Raw genomic sequence first — 21406 nt, 5'->3', positions numbered from 1 at the left:
TAAAGCAGTAAAATATTGGGAAAATCCCACTGGACAGCAAAGAGATGTAATTACGTTTAGTGCTCACATGTCTTCTCTTCAATTATCCACCACCAGAGGGTCATTTTATTGCACACTTCCTCAGGGGGATCTTTTGGATTGTAATATACATCTATTTAGGTTGGGTTTATGGGTTCTAGTCAGCCTTTTTGTGATAATAATTAAGGTGATTGATTCGGGGGCTTCTGGAAATAATAGAGTGAAGGCAACATCATGTTCTTGTTATCAGATGTTTTAATTCATAATCCAAAGGGGAGAATTGAAGTAAAAGGGAAGTAAGGTTATTAAATAAACAATCATGGTCTGCCTTTTGTACTGAGAGATTTGATTACAATCATGTTGTACGTTCTTCTGTGCCCTTGACTTCATTCTGTGTCTCAGGTGATTTGCAGAACTGTTTGTATTCCAAGAGTGAGAAGATGCTGGGATCCAGGGATCTGGGGGCCAGAGTCATCGTTCAGTCCTTTCCGGAGGAGCCCAGCCGGGTCCAGTTGAAGGGAGTGCAGTTCCGGGACTTGGGGCAAGCCTTCCGCGAGCATGTGAGCTCGTTGATGCTGGTAGGAGCTATGAGAGGTGAGGAGGCCCAGGCATGATGTCTCATCTTTCTTCTTCTGTATTCAAGGTTCTCCATGCAAGGGGTTCCTGGTAGCTGGTATGTGGGAACATGGGGGGTTCAGAGATGGATAACTATACCATAGATCTATGGTTCAGAGAGTCACTTGGAGAGCTTATTAAAATTCTCATGTAGAGACCCTGTCTCAGACTAATTGTGATCCAAAGTGAGCCTAGAAAATTGGAATTTTTAACCTTCTGATTCTGGAACAAGTAGTCCAAGTTTCCCTTTGAGAAATGTCACTGAAGAATATTTGATGTGGGTCAGTTCCACTAGAAGTGAGGGGAGCAGTCACATAGGAGTTATCAATTGAACATAATCAACAGCTCCCCATCAAAAATTTACTGAGTCTGCCTCCTCAACTTCTGCCTCCTCAACCTCAACCTCTGCTTTAGAGTACCTGCACCTTTATTTATTTATATATTTATTAGGTTTTATTTGAAAAAGGGTTCAGTGCTTGGACTTCCCTGATGACTCAGATGGTAAAGAATCCGCCAGTAATGCAAGAGACCCTGGTTCGATCCCTGGGTTGGGAAGGTCTCCTGCAGAAGGGAATGGCTACCCACTTCAGTATTCTTGCCTTGAGAATTCTGTGGACAGAGGAGCCTGGGGGGCTACAGTCCATGGGGTTGCAAATTGGACAGGATTGAGCAGCTAACACTTTCACTTTCACTTTCCAGTGCTTAACCAAAGTTTGAAATCCACTGAATTAATACATTATCCCCTGTAGGTCTCTGTTAAAATGCAAATGTGTTTCCTGGGAGGGGGAAACCCATTAACCCAGAGGTTAGAAACTTCTGGCACGCTCGCCAAAGAATCCTTTATTGTTTCATGCCCTACAGGCTCTCATGACCTGTGTGGCCAGCTGTCCTCAGTCGCGGGAGTTAGAGGGTGTTGGAATCTTTGCTTGAGGTTTCCTTTAGAGGTTTACGGTTCCGTGAACTCACCCACTATAGCTCTGTTAACACATTAGTCCTTACTGGTTGTTCAGAGGTACCATTGTATTCTGAGGGGCGAGCAGTGATGTTACGGTGGAGACCTGGTCAGGAAAAGTCTGCAGCAGGCAGTGTTTCCTACATGAGTGGATGTGGATGTGCTAACTTATTAGTGAGTGATGTGAAGGCATCTGGTACTGGGATCAAGGGGAATCTACAGACCCTCTGTCTATGGAGACATTGTAGTTGAGATTTTTCTAGAGAGTCCCAATTTAAAGGTCAACTTATTACATAAACCAAAGCCATTTTTCTAATACTTCAAATATTTGGTGTCGATATAATCTCTCTCACTGTCTGGAAATAATACAAAGCTTCTTTTTCAGGATTTATAATTTTATTATCCAAATAAAACATTTTAATTATTTTAATGTGAGTTTTCTCCATCAGACTCAAGATACACAAATGCAGAATTTACTTAGTTTTATTTATCTTTATACCTCTGGCACAAGACATAATCCCTGAATATATGTAGTTGATACTCAGTAAATAGTTGTTCGTTAATTTATTCAGTACACATGTATTGATTTGGGAGGTCATAAAATATGTTCATGGAGCCAGTGTAATGATTTTCCTAAATGTCAGTTTCTCTTAGCACAGTAGAAGATATTTCCCCTCCAGTTCCACAAACCACCATATTCAAATGTGAGAGTTCTGGTTCTCAGACTGATCTCTAGCTTTACTTACAACTTGGATAAATCAGGAATTTGGGATTAACAGATTCACACTGCTATATGTGAAATAGATAAACAGCAAGGACCTATTGATTAGCGCAAGGAAGTGTGTTCAATATTTTGTAATAACCATAAAGGAAAAGTTTGTGAAAGGGAATATATATACACATATACACACACATATATATATGTACATGTATACACATATATATGTATAACTAAATTTCTTTGCTGTATACCTGAAATATTGTAAATCAACTATACTTCAGTTAAAAAAAATAACTTCATAGCTTAAGATATAATGACTACCTCTCCTCATGCTGGATGCAGTTTTCAGAGATCAGAATTGGTCTGTAAGCTTTAGCTATTTGTTTCTTGAGCTGCTGTCCATTACATTGTGATGAGAGTAGATACCAAAGATGGCAGCCACCAGGACATCTTGAGAGCCATGCCATACTGTCTCTTTCTCAGATGGTTTTCTTTTCTAACATGTGGCCCTTGCTTTCCACTTTGGTTATCTTTGGTGTCTTTAAGATACATTGGTCTAAGCTGCTTGCTGTTTAATCTTCTGCTGCCAACTCCCTATTTCTTGAGTTTTGTCATTGTGTGGAAGAATGTTCTTAGTGACATTCTAGCGGTATTTGGGGATGATCAACCTAATGTGAGGAGCCTTTGAGATTCCCTGCTGTTTACCTTCCTCTTTGTTGTTCAGGTTCCTATGTGCAGGGTTGCACAGTGTGGCGGTCCTTCAGCAGAGGCCTCAGCATGTCCCAGACCTCAGGCCTGAAGGTAGACAATAATCTGTTCTATGACATTTCAGGCCATGCACTGCTGGTGGGTAAGTGAAATGAGCTTGTTTAACTTCGACATTCTGGTGGAGGACGCATTATTTTTTAAAAAAGAATTATTGTTCCCAGATTTGAATTTCCAATTTGTAAAAACTCTAGTCTCTGATCTTTAGAAATAGGCTGTAGTTAAAAATTTTCTAGTTGTAAATTCAGTCATCTTTAATTAGCTTATTAAGCTTTACCCATAGGAAATGGATTTTTATTTTTTGTTTCTTTAAATTTATTTTAAAAAATTTATGGAAGTGTAGTTGGCTTATCAGTTCAGTTCAGTTCCGTTCAGTTGCTCAGTCGTATCCGACTCTTTGCAACCCCATGAATCACAGCACGCTTATAATGCTAGGTTAATTTCTGCTATGCAGAAAATGGTTCAGTTATGCACACACTCTTTTTTCATTTTCTTTTCCATTATGGTTTATCACAAGATATTGAGTATAGTTCTCTGTGCTCTATAGTAGGACCTTGTTTATCCAGCCTCTGTATAATAGTTTGCATCTGCTAATCCCCACCTCCCAATCCTTCCCTCTCCCACCCCACTACCCCCTTGGCAACCACAAGTCTGTTCTGTATGTCTGTGAGTCTGTCTCTCAGGAAACTGATTTTTAAAGATGGACGTTTCAGTTCATGTTAATCAGTATACAATAAATACAAAATTTGTTGTCAGCAATTTTAACAATAATTCAAAGTCACATAAATATGTCTGTGCAGCCTCATGAAGTGTCAAACCTGGATGTTGAAAAAGGAATTAAACATTTTTGAATCCTGTTCTTCACTGCTTCTGTGGCTTGTCGAAGAAGCCTATGTTTTAAGAATTTTCTAAATGGTCATCTGTATTGACATTTGTTTCCTAAAGTCCATTCCCTTTGTGATGCTTAGAGTTATCCTTAAAGATATCAGACTGCATCATCTTAAAGCCCTTTAAGAATTTGTTTCTTTTAGAATATAATCCAGAATCCTTACTCTGGCTTAAAAAGCTCCCTTAGTGATGCTGCTTCTATTACCCTTGGTACACCTGTCTTGCTCTTTTTCTCTCCCTCTGTGCTCTCACTACACTGACCTCTTTTAATTCTTTCAAAAGGCCACACTTTCTCCTGCCTCAGGACCTTTGCACGGCTCTTGCCTTCTGTTCATACCATTCAGTCTCCTCCTATAATAGCCCTCCCCCAACACTCCCAAATCAAGTCTGTCTGTTTAAACTCTTTTATCACCAATCATTACTTTCTGATTTAAAATTATACTTCATGTTTCTGATCTTCTGATCAATGTCTATTTTTCTATTAATACCAGATTTCATGTGAACATCATCTCCTTAGTACTTAACAGGACTTTTAAATAGTGCATTTTGAGATATATTTGTTGAAAAAAATGAATCAATTAATGAACAAAAGGTCTTTGGTTATATCAGAATAACCAAATCAGAGATTTTCACTGAAAGGAAAACTATAACTGTACTTGTTAGTTAGTGTTTTCTATTTAAATTAATTCTGTGATATCATCAGTGGGAAAATGTGTATGTTTCATTTAGGAATGATCTGTTAAGATAAAAGCTGGAAAGTTTCTAACTGTGGGAGGGAAATACTTTAGTGAGAAAATATGGATTATGTAAACTAACTCCAGGGCTTCCCTGATAGCTCAATTGGTAAAGAATATACCTGCAAGGCAGGAGACCTCTGGGTCAGGAAGATTGCTGGGTCAGGAATATTCCCTGAAGAAGGGTAGGCTACCCACTCCAGTATTCATGGGCTTCTCTGGTGGCTCAGATGGTAAAGAATCTGCCTGCAATGTGGGAGATCTGGGTCCAATTCCTGGGTCAGGAAGATCTCCTGGAAAAGGATAGGCTACCCACTCCAGGATTCACGGTCTTCCCTGGTGGCTTAGGCGGTAAAGAATCTGCCTGCAATGTGGGAGACCTGAATTTGATCCCTGGGTTGGGAAGATTGCGTGGAGGAAGACATGGCAACCCACTCCAGTATTCTTGCCTGGAGAATCCCCATGGACAGAGGAGCCTGGTGGGCTACAGTCTATGGGGTGCCAAAAAGTCATACATGACTGAGTGACTAAGCACAGCACAAACTAACACCAGCTCTAAAAGGCTAAGAGCTAAGGACTGTAGAAGTTGTCAGGTGCAAGACAGTCTTTTGATTGGAAAAGGACAGAGCAGTCAGACGAACACATGGAAGGTTGGCTTTGCTTATTTTTACCTTTGTTGCTGTAAGGGAAAAGTTTGTTGAAACCTGGTGCAGAAATTCAGGGAGGCACAATAAAATATTATTTTAGGGGGAAACAGTTTTGTGGAATTGGCATTAACTAGGCGACGAATGAAACCTGCAGGAGGAATTTGGCCTTGAGTACTTGGATATTGTGAGTGGAGGCTCTTTGACCTCTACTGTGTTGTAGGTGATGGAATTAGAATATGTCAGTGAATTTTAAATAAGATACTCAATTCATGCAAAATAAGTTTGCAGACTCAGACGCATGAAATGACATAGGAAACCCAGATATCTGAAGACCTAGAAGAAAGGGGATCAGTGGGGCTGCTCTGTATGGATGCTACATGGTTGACCTCTCTATAGAATCCATGTGTGCGTGCTAAGTTGTTTCAGTTGTGTCTGACTCTTTGTGACCCTGTGGACCGTAGCCTGCCAGGCACCTCTGTCCAAGGGATTCTCCAGACAAGAATGCTGGAGTGGGTTGCCATTTCCTTCTCCAGGGGATCTTCCCGACCCAGGGATTATACCTGTGTCTCTTAGTCTTCTGCATTGGCAGGAGGTTTCTTCACCACTAGTGCCACCTGGGAAGCCCTTCTGTAGCACGGCCCATGCTCTTTTATTCTGTTCTATTTCAAACCTGTGATCTGAGTGTGAGTGTCTCAGATCCTGTCTAGTCTGTTTATCCAGGACATTCCAGATCTTCCAGGGAAAGAGTGGGCTTACAGATGGTTGGTGGCCAATTCAAAGAGCTCAGGGTAGGGCTGGACGTAAGACGGGAGTGTGTTCCATTTAACTATAGAGGCAGTCACTTAGATTCTTCTTAAGTAAAACAATAGATCTATTTCTTTGTTATTTTTATTTAAAATGAACTTCTGATTTCTCTGATAGCTCAGTTGGTAAAGAATCTGCCTGCAGTGCAGGATATCCTGCTTTGATTCCTGGGTCGGGATGATCGCCTGGAGAAGGGAAAGGCTACCCACTCCAGTATTCTGGCCTGGAGAATTCCATGGACTACCATTTATGGGATTGTAAAGAGTCGGACATGACAGAGTGACTTTCACTCACACTCTGATTCATGAAGTTCTAGAACTAAAAGCTTCACATAATCTGTGTCTGTCTGACTCATAGATAAAAAAACACACAAATTGAAGCAAGCCACACCAAAACAAGAAATAGTACTAAAGGAGCTCTCATTTTCTTGGGTGGCACGAAATATGCTGAACTAACATCATCTTTTCTTCTCAGGTACATCCCCCGAGATAAGGTATATCCCTTGGGAGGTTATTCCTGGAGGAGAAAAGGGTAAATATGTAAATTGGTTTTAAATTTATTACCATCTATTTAAGTTGTCATGTAGACAGGGCTGCTGGCAGAATGTTAGATGTCTTAAATTTGTTGAACACACTAGGTATTTATAGCTGTCTATATAATATATGTATATGCATGATGAGAACTATAGCATATATTAGTAGAAATAAGAATGTTGGGTTGAGTACATTTTAATTATGTTGGTGAATCTCCTTTCCTTAAATTAGACTGGTCAGAACAGGGAAACATAATAAGAAACAATGTGATCATTCGTGTTTCTGGTGCTGAGGGACTCTCCAGTCCTGAAGTGGTGACACCCTCTGGTATCTACATCCGTGATCCCACCAATGTTATAGAGGTAAGAGCTTCAGATCCTCCAGGGAGATCAGAGCTGAGAGGCATCATGTTCACTCTGAAAGTTATCCTGAGTGGCAGCATCAGTGTTGTGGGAGAAATCATTTACTTGCTGCACATTGGTAATGGGAAACTATGATTTTTGATTAAACAGTTTTAGGATAAATGTAATAATTTCCTCAGAATTCCCATTAATATTCTTTGAAACAATATCTATATGAAGTGAAATGAAGTAGATATTGATTACTTTCTGGTCATAAAATATCATCCTGAGTTATATGTGGTGGTCACTGAATTTGGTCTTGATTCTGATAATTATTAAAATCTTCATTATGCTACTGTATTAATGTGGTCATACTATTGCCCAATAGTATGGGTCAGCAGAGGGTCGAGAGGTGAGTGAGAGCATGTCAGATTCCAGGATGAAAAGAGTACAGTTGACCCTTGAACAACACGGGTTTGAACTGCATGAGTCCACTTATACTTGGATTTTTTTCCATAGTAAAGACTACACTCTCATATTATCCACAGTTAGTTGAACCCGCAGGCATGGAACCATGGACACCGAGGAATCATGTATATGGAGGGCTGATTATAAATTTTACGTGAATTTTTGAATTCATAGAGGGTCGATACCTGCAATCTCTGCAATGTTCAAAAGCTAGCTATACACTCTGTTGGCCTTGGTTTTTTTTTTTTTAATTCTATTATTTAGTACAACTTAACATTACTTTTTCTTGGTAAATTTCTATCTAAGCGGTTTAAGGAATTATTTTTTTCTGGTAGTTTAACCACAAATCTGTGGTGGGAAGGCCATTTAGTTTCCCCTTTTCCAAAGGTTTTGTCCCTTGGACTATCTATGAAAGGGTTAAGGGCCTCACTCTTCAGGACATGGCTCTGAGTATCTACTGTGACAATTATGCCACGTTTCTGAGGAATGAAGAGAATGAACATATCTCTTTCTCTCTGATCATTTGTTTTTAATTGCCTTCAGCTGAATAACCCCTAATAAAAGTCATGGTTATCTCTTCAACCCTCCGCCAGACTCTTAATTATGTTTATTCCAAGCACAGCACTTATACACTATTTTAGGTGCCTAATAGGGGCAGCTAATATGCCAGTGAGGAAAGGAGGCAGAACTGCATGGATTGAAGGAAACCAAGCTCCACACACAGAGCAATGAGAGCAACATTTGACTTGTTGGTGACCACAGGGCTTGTTGCATAGCCATCCCAGTAAGCTCTGGGGACTTAAAAGCTATGTTTTGTATAGTTTCTTGGATTGCAGAATCATGACTTCTTTGAAAGGCCTAGAAGAAAGGACACCCTCAGAGATGCCCAGATCATCTTCCTGCAGGAGACTAGATTGTATCTAAATCCACATTGAGTGTCAGGGGTGCTGCCTGCTTTGCTTCACTGGGTAGAGTCTTGTCTCTGGGGCGAGTGTCCTGACTACTAATTGACCAGTAAGAAATGAACTGACTAGCAGTCACTATGAGGAACAGTATGGATGTTCATTAAAAAACTAAAAATAGAGTTACAATATGATCTGGCGGTCCCACTCCTGAGCATGTTTCTGGAAAAAAATGAAAACTCTAATTCAAAAAGATACATGTACCTCAATGTTCATAGTAGCACTATTTGGAAAAAGTGAAAACTCTACTTCAAAAAGATACAGTCACCTTAGTGTTCATAGCAGCACTATTTATGATAGCCTAGGCATGGAAGCAATTTAAGTGTCCACTGACAGATGACTGGATAAGGGAGATGTGGTATGTATATATATATATATAGTAGAATTATTTAACCATAAAAGAATGAAATAATGCTATCTGTAAAAACATGGATGAACCTAGAGATTATCATCCTGAGTGAAGTAAGATAAAGAAAGACAAATATCACATGATATCACTATTTGTGGAATCTAAAAAAAAAAGGTACAAAAGAACTTATTTACAAAACAGAAATAGACGTATAGACATAGAAAACAAGCTTATAGTTACCAAGTGGGAAAGGGAGAAGTGGAATAAATTAGGAGTTTGGGATTAACGTATAAATGTTACTATATATAAAATAGATAAACAACAAAGGCCTACTATATAGCACAGGGAACTATATTCACTGTCGTGTAATAACCTATAATGGATATGAGCATGAAAAAGAATATACATATTTGTAATTGAATCACTTTTCTGTATACTTGAAACTAACACAAAACAAACAAGCAAAACAAAATGAAGCAAAAGAAATGAGCTGGCTATAGGTGCAGAGAACCAGAGGACCACTACTTTCTTCCTCTTTACAAAGTTAAAAAACAATACAGTGCATTTGGAGAATGAGATTTTAGTTTAAGGTGGTAACATAAGTTCATTAAGTACAATCATTAGGTATATTCCTGACATTTTCATCTTAAATAACTTAAAATTCTGTTGTTAAAATTCTGTTATAAAATGATCTTAAATTGGTTTGTTAACTTTTAGTGCCTAACAGTGTCTGATATGTAATAGTTGCTCAATAAAAATTAATTGAATATAATAAATGAATGGATGTAGGTGTAATTCCATAATCAAAGAATGGGGGGAAGAAAGAGGAAATTAAAGAATGGATCCCAAGATCCCTCAATCATTTTGATGACTTAAAAATAAGGTGTTTCATCTGTGTCAGCATTTAGATCCTGTGGAACTCATTTCTGAGTGTTAAATTTTGCACAGTCCCTTCCAATTTTGCAGCTGTGCCCCTGGGGTTCTGCTGTGCTGTCTCTTTTGTATTCCATTGTCTGGAATGGGCCACAACCAAGGGACATAGGTGTAACTGGGCATTTGTGTCAGAACCTAAAAATTAGGAACTTCTCTTAGTGCCTATGAAGGTCATTTCAGTCATTGGACAAATAGTAAGCTCATGTTTATTGTATTTTAAGTGGATGATGCACAGAAAAACGTATCTTAGAAATATATTTTTATTCCAAAGTGATAATCAGGAGGCTGCAATGGTGATGAGGTGGTGCAAGAGGTGCAGTTTGTGAGGTGTGTGTGTGCAGTTTGACAAAATATTTTTTTTAAAGTTCTGCGTTACTGTGACTCAATAGAATTTTTCTTTTTAAAAAACTTTTAATTTTGAAATAATTTTAGATTTAGAAGTTGCATAAATCGAATCGAGAGTTCCTATGTGCCTTTCCCCCAGCTTTCCCCGATGGTACATAACCATAACCATTGTCATAGAGAAATGGCACAACCAGGAAAATGGTATTGGGACAATATTATTATGTAAACAAAAGCCTTTAGATTTGAAGGTGACCTAATCCCAGTGGCTGGACAACCAATCCAGAAAGCCTACATTATAGACGTTGACCTTGAATTTTCTGGCCTCGCCTGGCAAGCAGGAAGAAATGGAGTTGATCCTTCATTAAGTCTGTGCAGTGATTTGTAGTTGTATATTGTTCCTAGCTCCAGAGAGTAGGACCAAATGTTCTGCCCAGTGCGTGGAATTCACCTTGGCTCCCAGGGAGCCATCTTTACAGTTCACTTACCTTCAACTCTGCCTGGTGTAAGGATATTTCAAGTGAGATATTCCTTTTTAGTTTTCATAGCTGTGAGTGGTTCACTTGCCTCACTGCCCAGGCTGCCACTGAGCTAAATTTGGGGAAGTTTCTGTGAGAAGCAAAATCTTAGCTTTGTGCCCTTCTTGCTAGTGAGGGCTCAGTGTGGTAGTCTCGTTTGAGTGTCCAAGGAACTTGAGGTGTTCCTTTGTATACTCCTCAGATAGGTTTAGCCAGGCTTTCCAGCACAGATCGGTGGTGGTTCTTCCATGCATAACCTGTGGCATTGGGAACATTTCATTTCCAGTCTGCCTCCCTTCCACACTCCAGTGTCGTGAGTCTCTGACTCCTTAATGGGCATTTCTTGTTACCTGCCCAGAGGCTTCGTCTTTCTCATAGACGTTAACCTAGTTTGACCTCAGGCTGGAAGGTCTTTGCTCTCCATCAGCGAGAGACTGTGCATGCTGAGTGCTCCAGAACATCCCATGTGTATGTGGGCTTTGGACATTTCCCATGACCAGACCCCTATTTAGAATAGCCAACAGAAAACCCCTAAATACCAGTCCTTTGGAAGCATCCATTTGATTTGAAGGGAATTTGTTCTGGTTTGTGAATCAATTTTGTAAGGAATTCTGTGTTTAAAGGCTGATTTCAGCTCTCTAGCTCTTTCCACTCAATAGCTAATGTATATTTAAGAGCTGCCTGAAGGGTTGACTCATTTTTTTTTTTTTTTAGTGACTACAGATGCACACCTCAAGGAGCTGGCATACTTGGGCAGTTAATTTCTCCCTGGAATTTCTCTTCCTTGAATGTCCATAATACATTGACTTCCGCAAAGAATTGATTTCCACACAAAATTCCTTGCTTGCCTTAAACCCTTCCCCACAAGCCGCTGGCTACCTGAATACATATGTGGTTTCTTCTCATGAATCATTTGTAGCATACCCAATTGGAATGGAGAGTAAAAAGGGCTGGAAAGTAATGCCATCCGACTGTTTAAGTGCTTCTTTTATTAAAAAAAAGTGAGCCTTATTGGCTAACAGAAGACTAAAGTTGCAAATATCCTGCCCAACTATAAATGCACTTGGAAAGCATTTATCTATGATCACCCAGGTGCTCCAAAAATACTAATGGCAGATGATTTAACAAATCCATTCATTCTCTCAAAATACATGCCTGTCTAGCCAAGCCAATGAATAAGGATGAAGTCTTGAATCTTTCCCTTCCTGGTAGAGTCGTGGTAATGAATTAGCATCTCATCGGTAATGAAATAGAAGTGTTCATTCAAGTTGAGACGATCATTTCTAACCTCTTGTGAGCCTTTCTTGTTGTTTGTATACTTGCAAAAAAGGTAGGTGTTTCAGAAGCTCCTGTTATCTAACTCTCAGTTCTCATACTCATGGCCTTTCTAGTGACTCATGGGGCAGTGGATCCACAGCCACTCTGCACTTGCTGTTTGGAAGGTGAAGCGTCATATGTGCTTCTCTGAGGAAGTTTCCTGTTGTGTAACCATAACGGAATCAACAGTCACATTGCTTGCTTGTGTTTCTTTGAGGGCGCTTTTATTTAGTGCTTCCACTGGGCACTTGGATCTGTCAACTTAGGAACAGTGATTCTTCCAAAGCTGAGGATCATAAGTGCATGTCTTGTTTTCTAGCTGAGGGAAGAATTGCGATAATGGATTCAATTGTTAATAAGTGTTCTTTGGGGGATTGTCTAATGGAAGATTTGATTGTTTAAAAAGATATAAATACCCTCCCAGTAAAAACTGTCAAAGTATTCTTGTTATAATTACCATGTTTTTATATTTAGATTGGTCTTTCCATCAAAATTTGGAGATAGGATACTGGAAAATTGGTATGGGTCATTTCAAGAACACATACAGACTATTTTTTTTTTAACCATGCTCAGATGGCAAATAATTTGCCTGCAATGTGGGAGACCCAGGTTTGATCCCTGGGTCGGGAAGATCCCCTAGAGAAGAGAATGGCTACCTGCTCTAGTATACTTTACTGGGAGAACTCCATGGACAGAGGAGCTTGGCGGGCTACAGTCCATGGAGTTGTGAAGAATCAGATGCAACTGAGTGACTTTGAGCAAGACAGTATTTGGGGCCATAAGATTCTTTGGTTGTGAGAGGCTGTCCTCTGTAAACCAGCATTCCTGATTTCTGTTCAATTAATGCTAGTAAAACCCCTCTCTTTCTGAGCTGTGACAACAGAAACTGTCTCCAGAGATTTCCACATGCTCTCTGGGGAACAATATCATGCTAGCTGACAACCACAGCTCCAGACTCTGCCCAGCCCCCCAAGATAACTGGGGTCTTAAAGATGGCCCAGGTCCCCTGAAGTCACGTTAGCATCTTTAATAGTGATTCAGCTTCATATTCAATGATATCCAAAAGTCACTTTTGGCATGTGGAAAGATATGTGATTGGAATTTTAAGTGGCTTCAGGAAATGGAAGAAGTGCTCAGAATCCAAAAGAATGAAGTGCAGTAGAGAATGGACCTCTGGTGCACAAAGAAAGAAGGTGTTCTGTGGCAGAGTGAAAGAGTGGTGGGTTACAGATCCCCAGAGTGAGCGAGCCTTCAGTGCCCCCAGTGAATGAGACGCTGAAGTTCAGAAAACAGCACCCATGATTATGTCAGTAAGCCCTGGCTCACCTACCAGGTCCCATTGGTGTTGTCTCCCTGCCCGGCCTCTCATCTCAGGGTCAATTCTGGCCTTCACTCACACTTCCCCAGAGGCTGGCAACCTCCAGGGGGTGGGGCACTGGAGTTGAGTATTGTTGGTTTTAAAACATCCAATTTCAAGGGTTTCCTTTACCCCTGTCACACAAGGTGTAGAGCTGAGATTGGGCAGCTTGTTCCCTGGCTTTCCTTCTCTGGGTTCCCATGGGAGAAGACAGATACCCACAAGTGTATAGGATGTATCTAGTATCCTGATCTGTCGGCTGTTTATTCCTCCCACTAAAACAGAATAGCCCACGTAGCATTGACTATTGCCTGAAGAGGTTGTAAAGTCAGTGGCTACAGGGATCAGCCTGATATCATAATGAACTGAAGCAGGAAAGGTGGGGACTTCCCAGGTGGGGACTTCCCAGGTGTTCCTGTGGTAAAGAATCCACCTTCCAATGCAGGAGATATAAGAGATGTGGGTTCAATCCCTGGGTTGGGAAGATCACTTGGAGGAGGGCATGGCAACCCACTCCAGTGTTCTTGCCTGGAGAATCCCATGGACAGAGGAGCCTGGCCAACTACAGCCCATAGGGTCTTAAAGAGTAGGGCATTACTGAGTGACTTAGCAGCACGCATGGCAAAGTCATCCATAGTCCAAGACAGCAGGCTCTTCTTAGCTCCAGCTGATCTATGGCTATCCCACAGGAACTGAGCTCAGAATTTTTTTAAAAAGTGTCTGAGTTTTTATCTTAAGTCTCCTGGTTTTAAAATGGTGCAATAAAATGCACATTTTTGCAAACATTGGGTGTAATCAAGCAAAGTACCTCTGTGTCCAGTATTACACTCTTTTGGGAGTTGGCTTTCTACTGTCTTAAAATATACTATACAATGATGGATATTTGCAGGTATTTAACTGAATTTATATAAAAATAAGCTCATTGTGTTGTTTGCTCAGAATTACAGTCCCAAACTCATATCATCAATTGGAGAATTTAGGTTTTATATGAGCATATAAACGGCATTGAATTATTTAGAAGGTAAATCTTATCAAGAAATATAGGTGATTGAAATGATTGAATGGCAACAAGAGTACCTAAGGAGATTTGAGTTGTATTTGAACTCAGCTGCTGTGTCTCAGAGCTAAGGCATGGTTAGTGCTATCACTGGCCTTCAACCCATAGTCAAATCAATGATTTGTTCAGAGGATCAGAGAGAACTCTTTGTGAAGACTTGGCTTTAGGGAGGCCTTTGCCCCCAAGTGTTTTTCACATAACAAAGAGGAGAGCTTGGATTAGGTGATGCAAGTAAGCTTGTCACTGTGAAAATTTACAAGGATGTTTTAACATGAGATGCCAGCTATTGAGGTGGGAAAATTAAAGTCAAGTTGAACTGCCTGGAGGAAGAGGAATGAGGATATATTTGTTTTGATTTACAGTGTTGTGTTTAATCTCTGCTCTACAGCAAAATGACTCAGTTATACATCTTTATATTCTTTTTCATATTCTTTTCCATTGTGATTTATCTCAGGATATTGAATACAGTCCCCTGTGCTATACAGTAGCACCTTGTTGTTTATTCATCTTATATATAATAGTTTGCATCTGCTAATCCCAAACTTCTAATCTATCCTCTCCCACCCCTCTACTCCCTTGGCAACCAGAAGTCTTTACTCTATAAGTCTGTTTCTGTTTCAAAGATATATTCTTTGGGGTTGTATTTGAGATTCCACATATAAGTGACACCATATGGTGTTTGTCTTTCTTTCTGACTTACTTGGTTTAGTATGATAATGTCTAGGTCCATCTATGTTGCTGCAAATGACATGATTTCATTCTTTTTACTGTCTGAGTGATAGTCCATTATGCATACACAAATGTACACATACACACACAACACAGTTTGTTTTTCAGAATGTATGATCAAGGTATATCAATATGACTTGGTAGGAATTAAGTGAGAAAGCAGAATGAGCACATTTAAAAGACTTTCCAGCAGCCTTATTGTAATGGACTAACTATGATTAAACTATATTTAATTTCTGCAGGGAAACAGGGTGTTTGCTGCTGGTTATGGCTACTTTTTTCATCTTGTGACCAACCAAACATCCCAAGCTCCACTTCTCTCATTTACACGGAATAGTGCACATTCTTGTACAAGGTAATTTTGGGGAAGTTCATCTACATTTTGGGTGTAAGGTTTTAACATTTTTTTTTTTTTTTTGTACAAGACTCATAGAGAAGGTTGAATAATGCTTGGCATCCATGTAAGATTTGATGATATATCTGAGTGAGCATCTTCGGTCATAAGTTTGGTGGTGAAGGGAAGGGAAACAGAGAGAGAGAGGTCATTTGAAGGGGCACAGGACACAGGGCGCCTTTTGTGGCTAGAGAAGAACTTAATAGAGAGATGAATTAAACTCCCAAGAGACTGGGGGCCCCTGGGAGGCCAGAATGCCTGAGCTCAGGAGCTGAGTGGGGAGATGGGGTTTGGAGAAGAGGCTCTTTGCCTGTGACTTGTACACTGTGATATGAGAGTGACTAGTTCAAGGTCTTTGCAATTTAGAGGATAAAGTCATCTGCTAAGAGCAAGGACTTGGAAACATGGCAGAAAGGTAAGGAAAATGTGAGCTTCAGAGTCAGTCAGGACTTGATTCAGATCTGGACTTTGAGTTATTTGCTTTTTTTCTAAAGAGTCAGACCTTTATTTGTAAAATAGGGACACATCTCTATTGAAAGTTTGATTTGAAAATTAGAGATGACTTATGTTATACACCTAAGAGAACATATGGAATATGGTAGGAACTCAATAATTGATAGAAATAATTCTATTAAGCAATTTATTATTAATATTATTATTTTTGGCTGTGTTGTGTGGCTTGTGTGATCTTGTTTCCCTGACCAGGGATTGAATCTGCATCCTCAGCAGTGAAAATGCAGAATACTAACCACTGGACCTCCAGGGAATTCCTCAATATAAATGATTTTGATAACAGTTACATTGATAATAGTGAGATAATATTGTAATGGTGGGAAATTCTAAGGAGACTAGAAAGAGGATTAAGCACCATTGTTCAGCCATGTTGAAGTGCTGGTTGAGCTAGGATCAGTACATGTGTCATGAAATTATTATTAAGATGACGAAATTTTTTTATCTAGCAGCTTTTAGCAACCCTGGGATATGAGAAGAGAAGGTATCCAAAAATGCCACAATGCTAGGCCATTTCAGGGAGAAGCACAAAAGTTGCACGAGTTATAGGTTCTGGTATATGGCTTCCTCAGCAAAGGGGTGGATCTAGAAGAGACTGATGGAAGAGTGGGGCTCTGTAGGGCTAGTCAGGGGTGTCCAGGTTCCTAGGAAGGAGCTGATAGAATTTACAAGGGCTGATAGAATGGAGTAGCACCATGGTAACCTGCACCTTGTTGAGATCCAGGAGCAGGTCACAGAGGGTGACAGAAAGAAAGGCTGAGGGATGGGCAGTGACCATCAGAGAGAAGATCTCCTCTTCAGTCTCACTTATTCCCTTATTGAGTATCTTCAGTTTTATATTTTCCAATGTGTGAGACATATGGAATGCAGAAATCAGTCGAATTTCACTCTTTATCTTCCTCCCCAGGTCTGGTCTCTTTGTATACCCTAAGTTTCAGCCACCTTGGGATAATAGCACTGGCTCCACCCTGTTCCAGAATTTCACAGTTTGGGAAAGTGCAGGTGGTGCCCAGGTATGTTTCTTTAATTTTTTAAAGTCAGAAATGTCATTTATTTTCTTGTGGTAACTTATTCTGCATATCTACTTAAAAGGCGATGATTTGTTTCTAGGGGAGGATTGCTTTATTATCACAGCTTTAAGGAGCCAACAGCATCATAGGTGTGTGTGTCAAATAGTTGAATGAGCAGATTCCTAATCAGTAAGCCCAGGTTTGTCCATTGCCTCTAAGGTGACTTTTCAGAAGCTCTCATAGGGAACTACAGAATCGTAGAGATTTGCAACCAAGAAGAATCAAAGGTGGTCATCTATTCTTCCCCTCATGTGCTTATTTGGGGAAAAAAATAAGGCTCAGAAAGTAAAGGGATTTGCCAGGGTCATACCGTTTGTTAGTAGCAAAATCAAGTGCAGAATCCAGACTGCAAAAGTTGTGTGTTTGATACCTAACATCCTCTTTCAGTCATAAGGAAAAGTGCTGTTCATCAATGAAACACAAAAATTCCAGCTCAAACTGGCATTCTCACCTTTACCAATGGGCCAAATTTTATTTTCTTTGAAAGGAAAATGTTCATGTTACTTATTTACTTTTCTTTATTGCAGTGACTTCTTATAAGAAAGCTTTGTATGCTCACTATTACCAATACCGTGTAAAAATTATCCAGGGTCTCTATTTGGTGTTACACAGAGAAAATTACATACATTTGGTCTGTGCCATGGAGAAATATGGAGCCTAAGATATAAAGATACATCTACAGGACATTCAGAAAATAGAATAAAACATATAATTAAGTCACAGTAAGAAAGTTAGGTATTTATTTCACATATCCAACATAAGGAAAATGATCATAGATAGGGGGAAAGTTCCAAAATACAAAATTGGGCTTGCTAACAGGAAGAATCCCAGTTGTACTAAATATTTTGTTTTCATTAAATTTGATAAAGTACTTTGTTTCTCATTAGCACAATGAATATAGTGGGGACAAATCTCTGTTATGTAGAGAAGCAATTTGTGCCTTCCAGAGGGTCTGATGCCTGTAATGAAGTAAAAACTATTGTCAAATTAGTTCAGGTCATAGCTATATTGTTTACATAAACCTCTGTGTCTTCAAAGATCTATCATTCTATAAAAGATAGTGTAGAGTGCATGCAGAGTGGGAAATGCAAGCTATTCAGTTCTTGAAAATTCAAGCACAAAAACTGATTGACGAGTAAAAGCACTAAACTATGGTAAATCAAGGTTGCTGCTGCTGCCGCTGCTAAGTCACTTCAGTCGTGTCCGACTCTGTGTGACCCCATAGACGGAAGCCCACCAGGCTTCCCCGTCCCTGGGATTCTCCAGGCAAGAACACTGCAGTGGGTTGCCATTTCCTTCTCCAATGTGTGAAAGTGAAAAGTGAAAGTGAAGTGGCTCAGTCATGTCCGACCCTTAGCGACCCCACGGACTGCAGCCCACCAGGCTCCTCTATCCATGGGATTTTCTAGGCAATAGTACTGGAGTGGCTTGCCATTGCCTTCTCCGTTACCCTGGCCTTAATTAATAGGAAACTCCCACTTGAAGATACAAATGTAAACATGGCCCTATTTAATAAACAAAGGGGTAACTGTGTAAGTTTAACTGGCAGTCCTGACCTCCACCCTGATTTTCAAAATGGTTGAACTGAGAGCTGGGAGAAGTAAAAAGTCTTGCTGAAGATCACATAATTAGCTAATATCAATGCCAGGTAAAAACTTAGGCCTCTGTTCCCCAAGCTAGTGTGATTCTTTCAACTCTAACAAATGTGTTTGGTTAATCCTTGATCCTTGTTTGGAGCCACTAACCTAAGCTGTATACACATAGAATGTATTTTGAGTCTATAGTCATGCTGAATTACTTATTTCATATTTGCAAGTTTTTAACAATCTTAATTAACAGCACTGAGGTAAATATTAAATACTGGAGTTCCTGGATATTCTGTTTTTCTCCATTAATTTTGTGTGATTTGACAGTTGCAAGCTTATTTTAAATACATGAAGAATTCACATTGACCTTTATAATGCATCAGTTGTTAGGAAGAGAAATGAAAAATGCAGAGGGGATGTTACCAAAGGGGGCTAGTTAATGCTGACCTCATGGCAACTTTGGGATGCCTGCACAGATATTGATGGACAAAAGCTGCTTAAATATGATATAGCACACTCATTTATACTTAATCAATAATTAAAGAAGCTACAGGAAATCTGCAAGAAAAGCCGAGCCTCAGACCTTTGATATAACATATATTGTTTTTATAGATTTTTAGAAGTAGCAATCTTCACCTGAAAAACTTCCAGGTTTATGCATGCAGAGATTTTGGAATTGATGTCTTGGAAAGTGATGCAAATACATCAATTACTGACAGCTTACTACTTGGTCATTTTGCCCACAAGGTAAGTGCCTTCATGTGATTCTTTTAAGTTGTTCATCAAAACAGAATCATATGTGCTGGGTCCTTTGATGATATAGGATATGTAATTTTAATAGAATTCTTTAGCAAATCTTGTGTTTAGTTGGTCAAAGTTAGAGGATTCTTTGATTTGTAACAGTGGTGATATTTATCATAAAATTCAAGCACACATAAGATTTCAGTCTGTTGTGTTCATATCAATCACAAAAGCCCTGAGTGGCTCGCAGAACGCTTATCTGGTTGTGATTTAGGGTTTTTATCCACACCAATTAATAAGTTGAATAATTTTAGGTTCCTTTACTCTAACCTCACAAAGTTTATGAGATAGTGTGAGAACACATCATCTTTATGTACTGTGGTTTGCCAAGTTTGAACATCAACATTTTGTTCATAGGGTTCTTACTCTATTTAGGGCCCCCTCCCATAAAAAAATGGTGATATAAATTTGTGTTGTTTGCTATAGTTTACTAGGGTTATTAAGTGATTCCCTAATACTTACCTCAGTGTGTATGTCTACATGATAAACATCAGACTATGGATGACTTCCCCACCACTGCATGGCCAGGGGACAAGAATGTAGCTGAGCTGAGGACTTTTTGGGTAAGAAGTACTAGTTCTCAGGGGAAGTCTGTGGTTGCCTTTGGTTTCAGACCTATAATGAGTCCCTACGTTCTTTTTCTTGAAGGAGTTACATGCTGTTAGTTTCACAGTTCAGAATAATCATAGATGGAAGGGACCTAGAGTACTTCTGGGGACCAAGGAAAGAGTGTTCTCTTTAGCTCATTCCTGAATGCCTTGACCAACTGACATTTAAATGATAAGTTTTTACTTTGGTGCTTCCTTTGATGATTCATAACTACAGATACCAACATTGAGTTAAAAAAATCCCTTTCGTATTAAGCTACATTTTCCTACATTTAATTCTCCAGCTTCCTTCCTTCTTTCTCTTCCAAACCCTCGTTTTTAGGAGGGAAATATCTGCCAGTTTTTCCTTTTCTCTGAAAAGATTACCACCTTGAGAGATGATTCTTCTTTTCAAGATCCTTAGTTTTCAAGAGAGGATGAGACCCAGATTTAGATTCTGTGATACGGGTTGACCTAAGGCCCATAAATTTCTCAGAAACAACCTTAGAGAAGATGCTAAAAACAAAATGCCCATCAAACTGAGGAAATAAGTGTCCTGGCAAATTAATGTCACAACATCTTAATTGATGCTAAATAGACATCATAATTAGTGGAAGAATGACATAAATTAAGATTCAGATTATGACAAAAGGGTGCTTATCATAACAAAATATAATCTCACCCCTGGGGTATAATTCACCAGCAATGCAATACAGCTGAGAACTTCTCAGTCTCCTAACAAGTAAGTACAGGACCAAAGTCCTTGGATGGAAAATGTTAAACAGTTTTTTCTAGGCATGATCTAGATCTTAGTTAGGCATCTGAATCTTAAAGCTGTGCAATTTTATTGTGTATATGTATGACATTATCACGTATACACAATGGAATATTACTCAGCTGTTAAAAATGAAACTGGGTCATTTGTAGAGACATGGATGGACCTAGAAATTGTCACAGAGGGTGAAATAAGTCAGAAAGAGAAAAATGTTATAAATTGATGCATGAAGGTGGACTCTAGAAGAGTGGTACAGATGAACCTATTTGCAGGGCAGGAAAAAAGATGCAGATGTAGAGAACATGTGGGCAATGTGGTAAAGGGGGAGTGGGATGGGTTGGGAGATTGGGGTTGCCATACATACACTATCACATGTAAAGTAGAGAGCCAATGGGAAGCTGCTGTATATGCAGGGAGCTCAGCTCAGTGTTCTGTGGCGACCTAGAAGGTCAGATGGGGGTGGGGTGGAAAGGAGATCCAAGAGGGAGGAATATATGTATACATCTAAGTGATTCAATTCATTGTACAGCAGAAACTAGCACAATATTGTAAAGCAACTATATCCCAATAAAACATAAATAAAGTATGTAATATTAGAGGTAAATATTACCTAAGAGTTGATCTAGTTAGAAC

General features: G+C 39.5%; 1 protein-coding gene across 3 annotated transcripts in view; it reads left to right on the top strand.

The window, feature by feature from the left end:
- PKHD1 (PKHD1 ciliary IPT domain containing fibrocystin/polyductin) overlaps positions 1-21406 on the top strand; it is a 448361-nt gene that overhangs the window by 179619 nt on the left and 247336 nt on the right. For 2 of the 3 annotated variants that reach the window (XM_055406831.2, XM_088831515.1), the window contains exons 39-45: positions 421-612; positions 3031-3156; positions 6619-6675; positions 6909-7039; positions 15293-15405; positions 16862-16967; positions 19223-19357. In XM_055406831.2, coding sequence (XP_055262806.2) covers positions 421-612; positions 3031-3156; positions 6619-6675; positions 6909-7039; positions 15293-15405; positions 16862-16967; positions 19223-19357 — 860 coding nt within the window. The remainder of the gene's footprint in view (positions 1-420; positions 613-3030; positions 3157-6618; positions 6676-6908; positions 7040-15292; positions 15406-16861; positions 16968-19222; positions 19358-21406) is intronic. The other variant, XM_088831516.1, reaches the window with a different exon arrangement.

Source organism: Moschus berezovskii, chromosome 23, assembly GCF_049115385.1.
Source record: "Moschus berezovskii isolate FMDL1 chromosome 23, NW_MosBer_1.0, whole genome shotgun sequence".
Classification (NCBI taxonomy): Eukaryota; Metazoa; Chordata; class Mammalia; order Artiodactyla; family Moschidae; genus Moschus; species Moschus berezovskii.
This window is presented reverse-complemented; position numbering and strand designations above follow the sequence as displayed.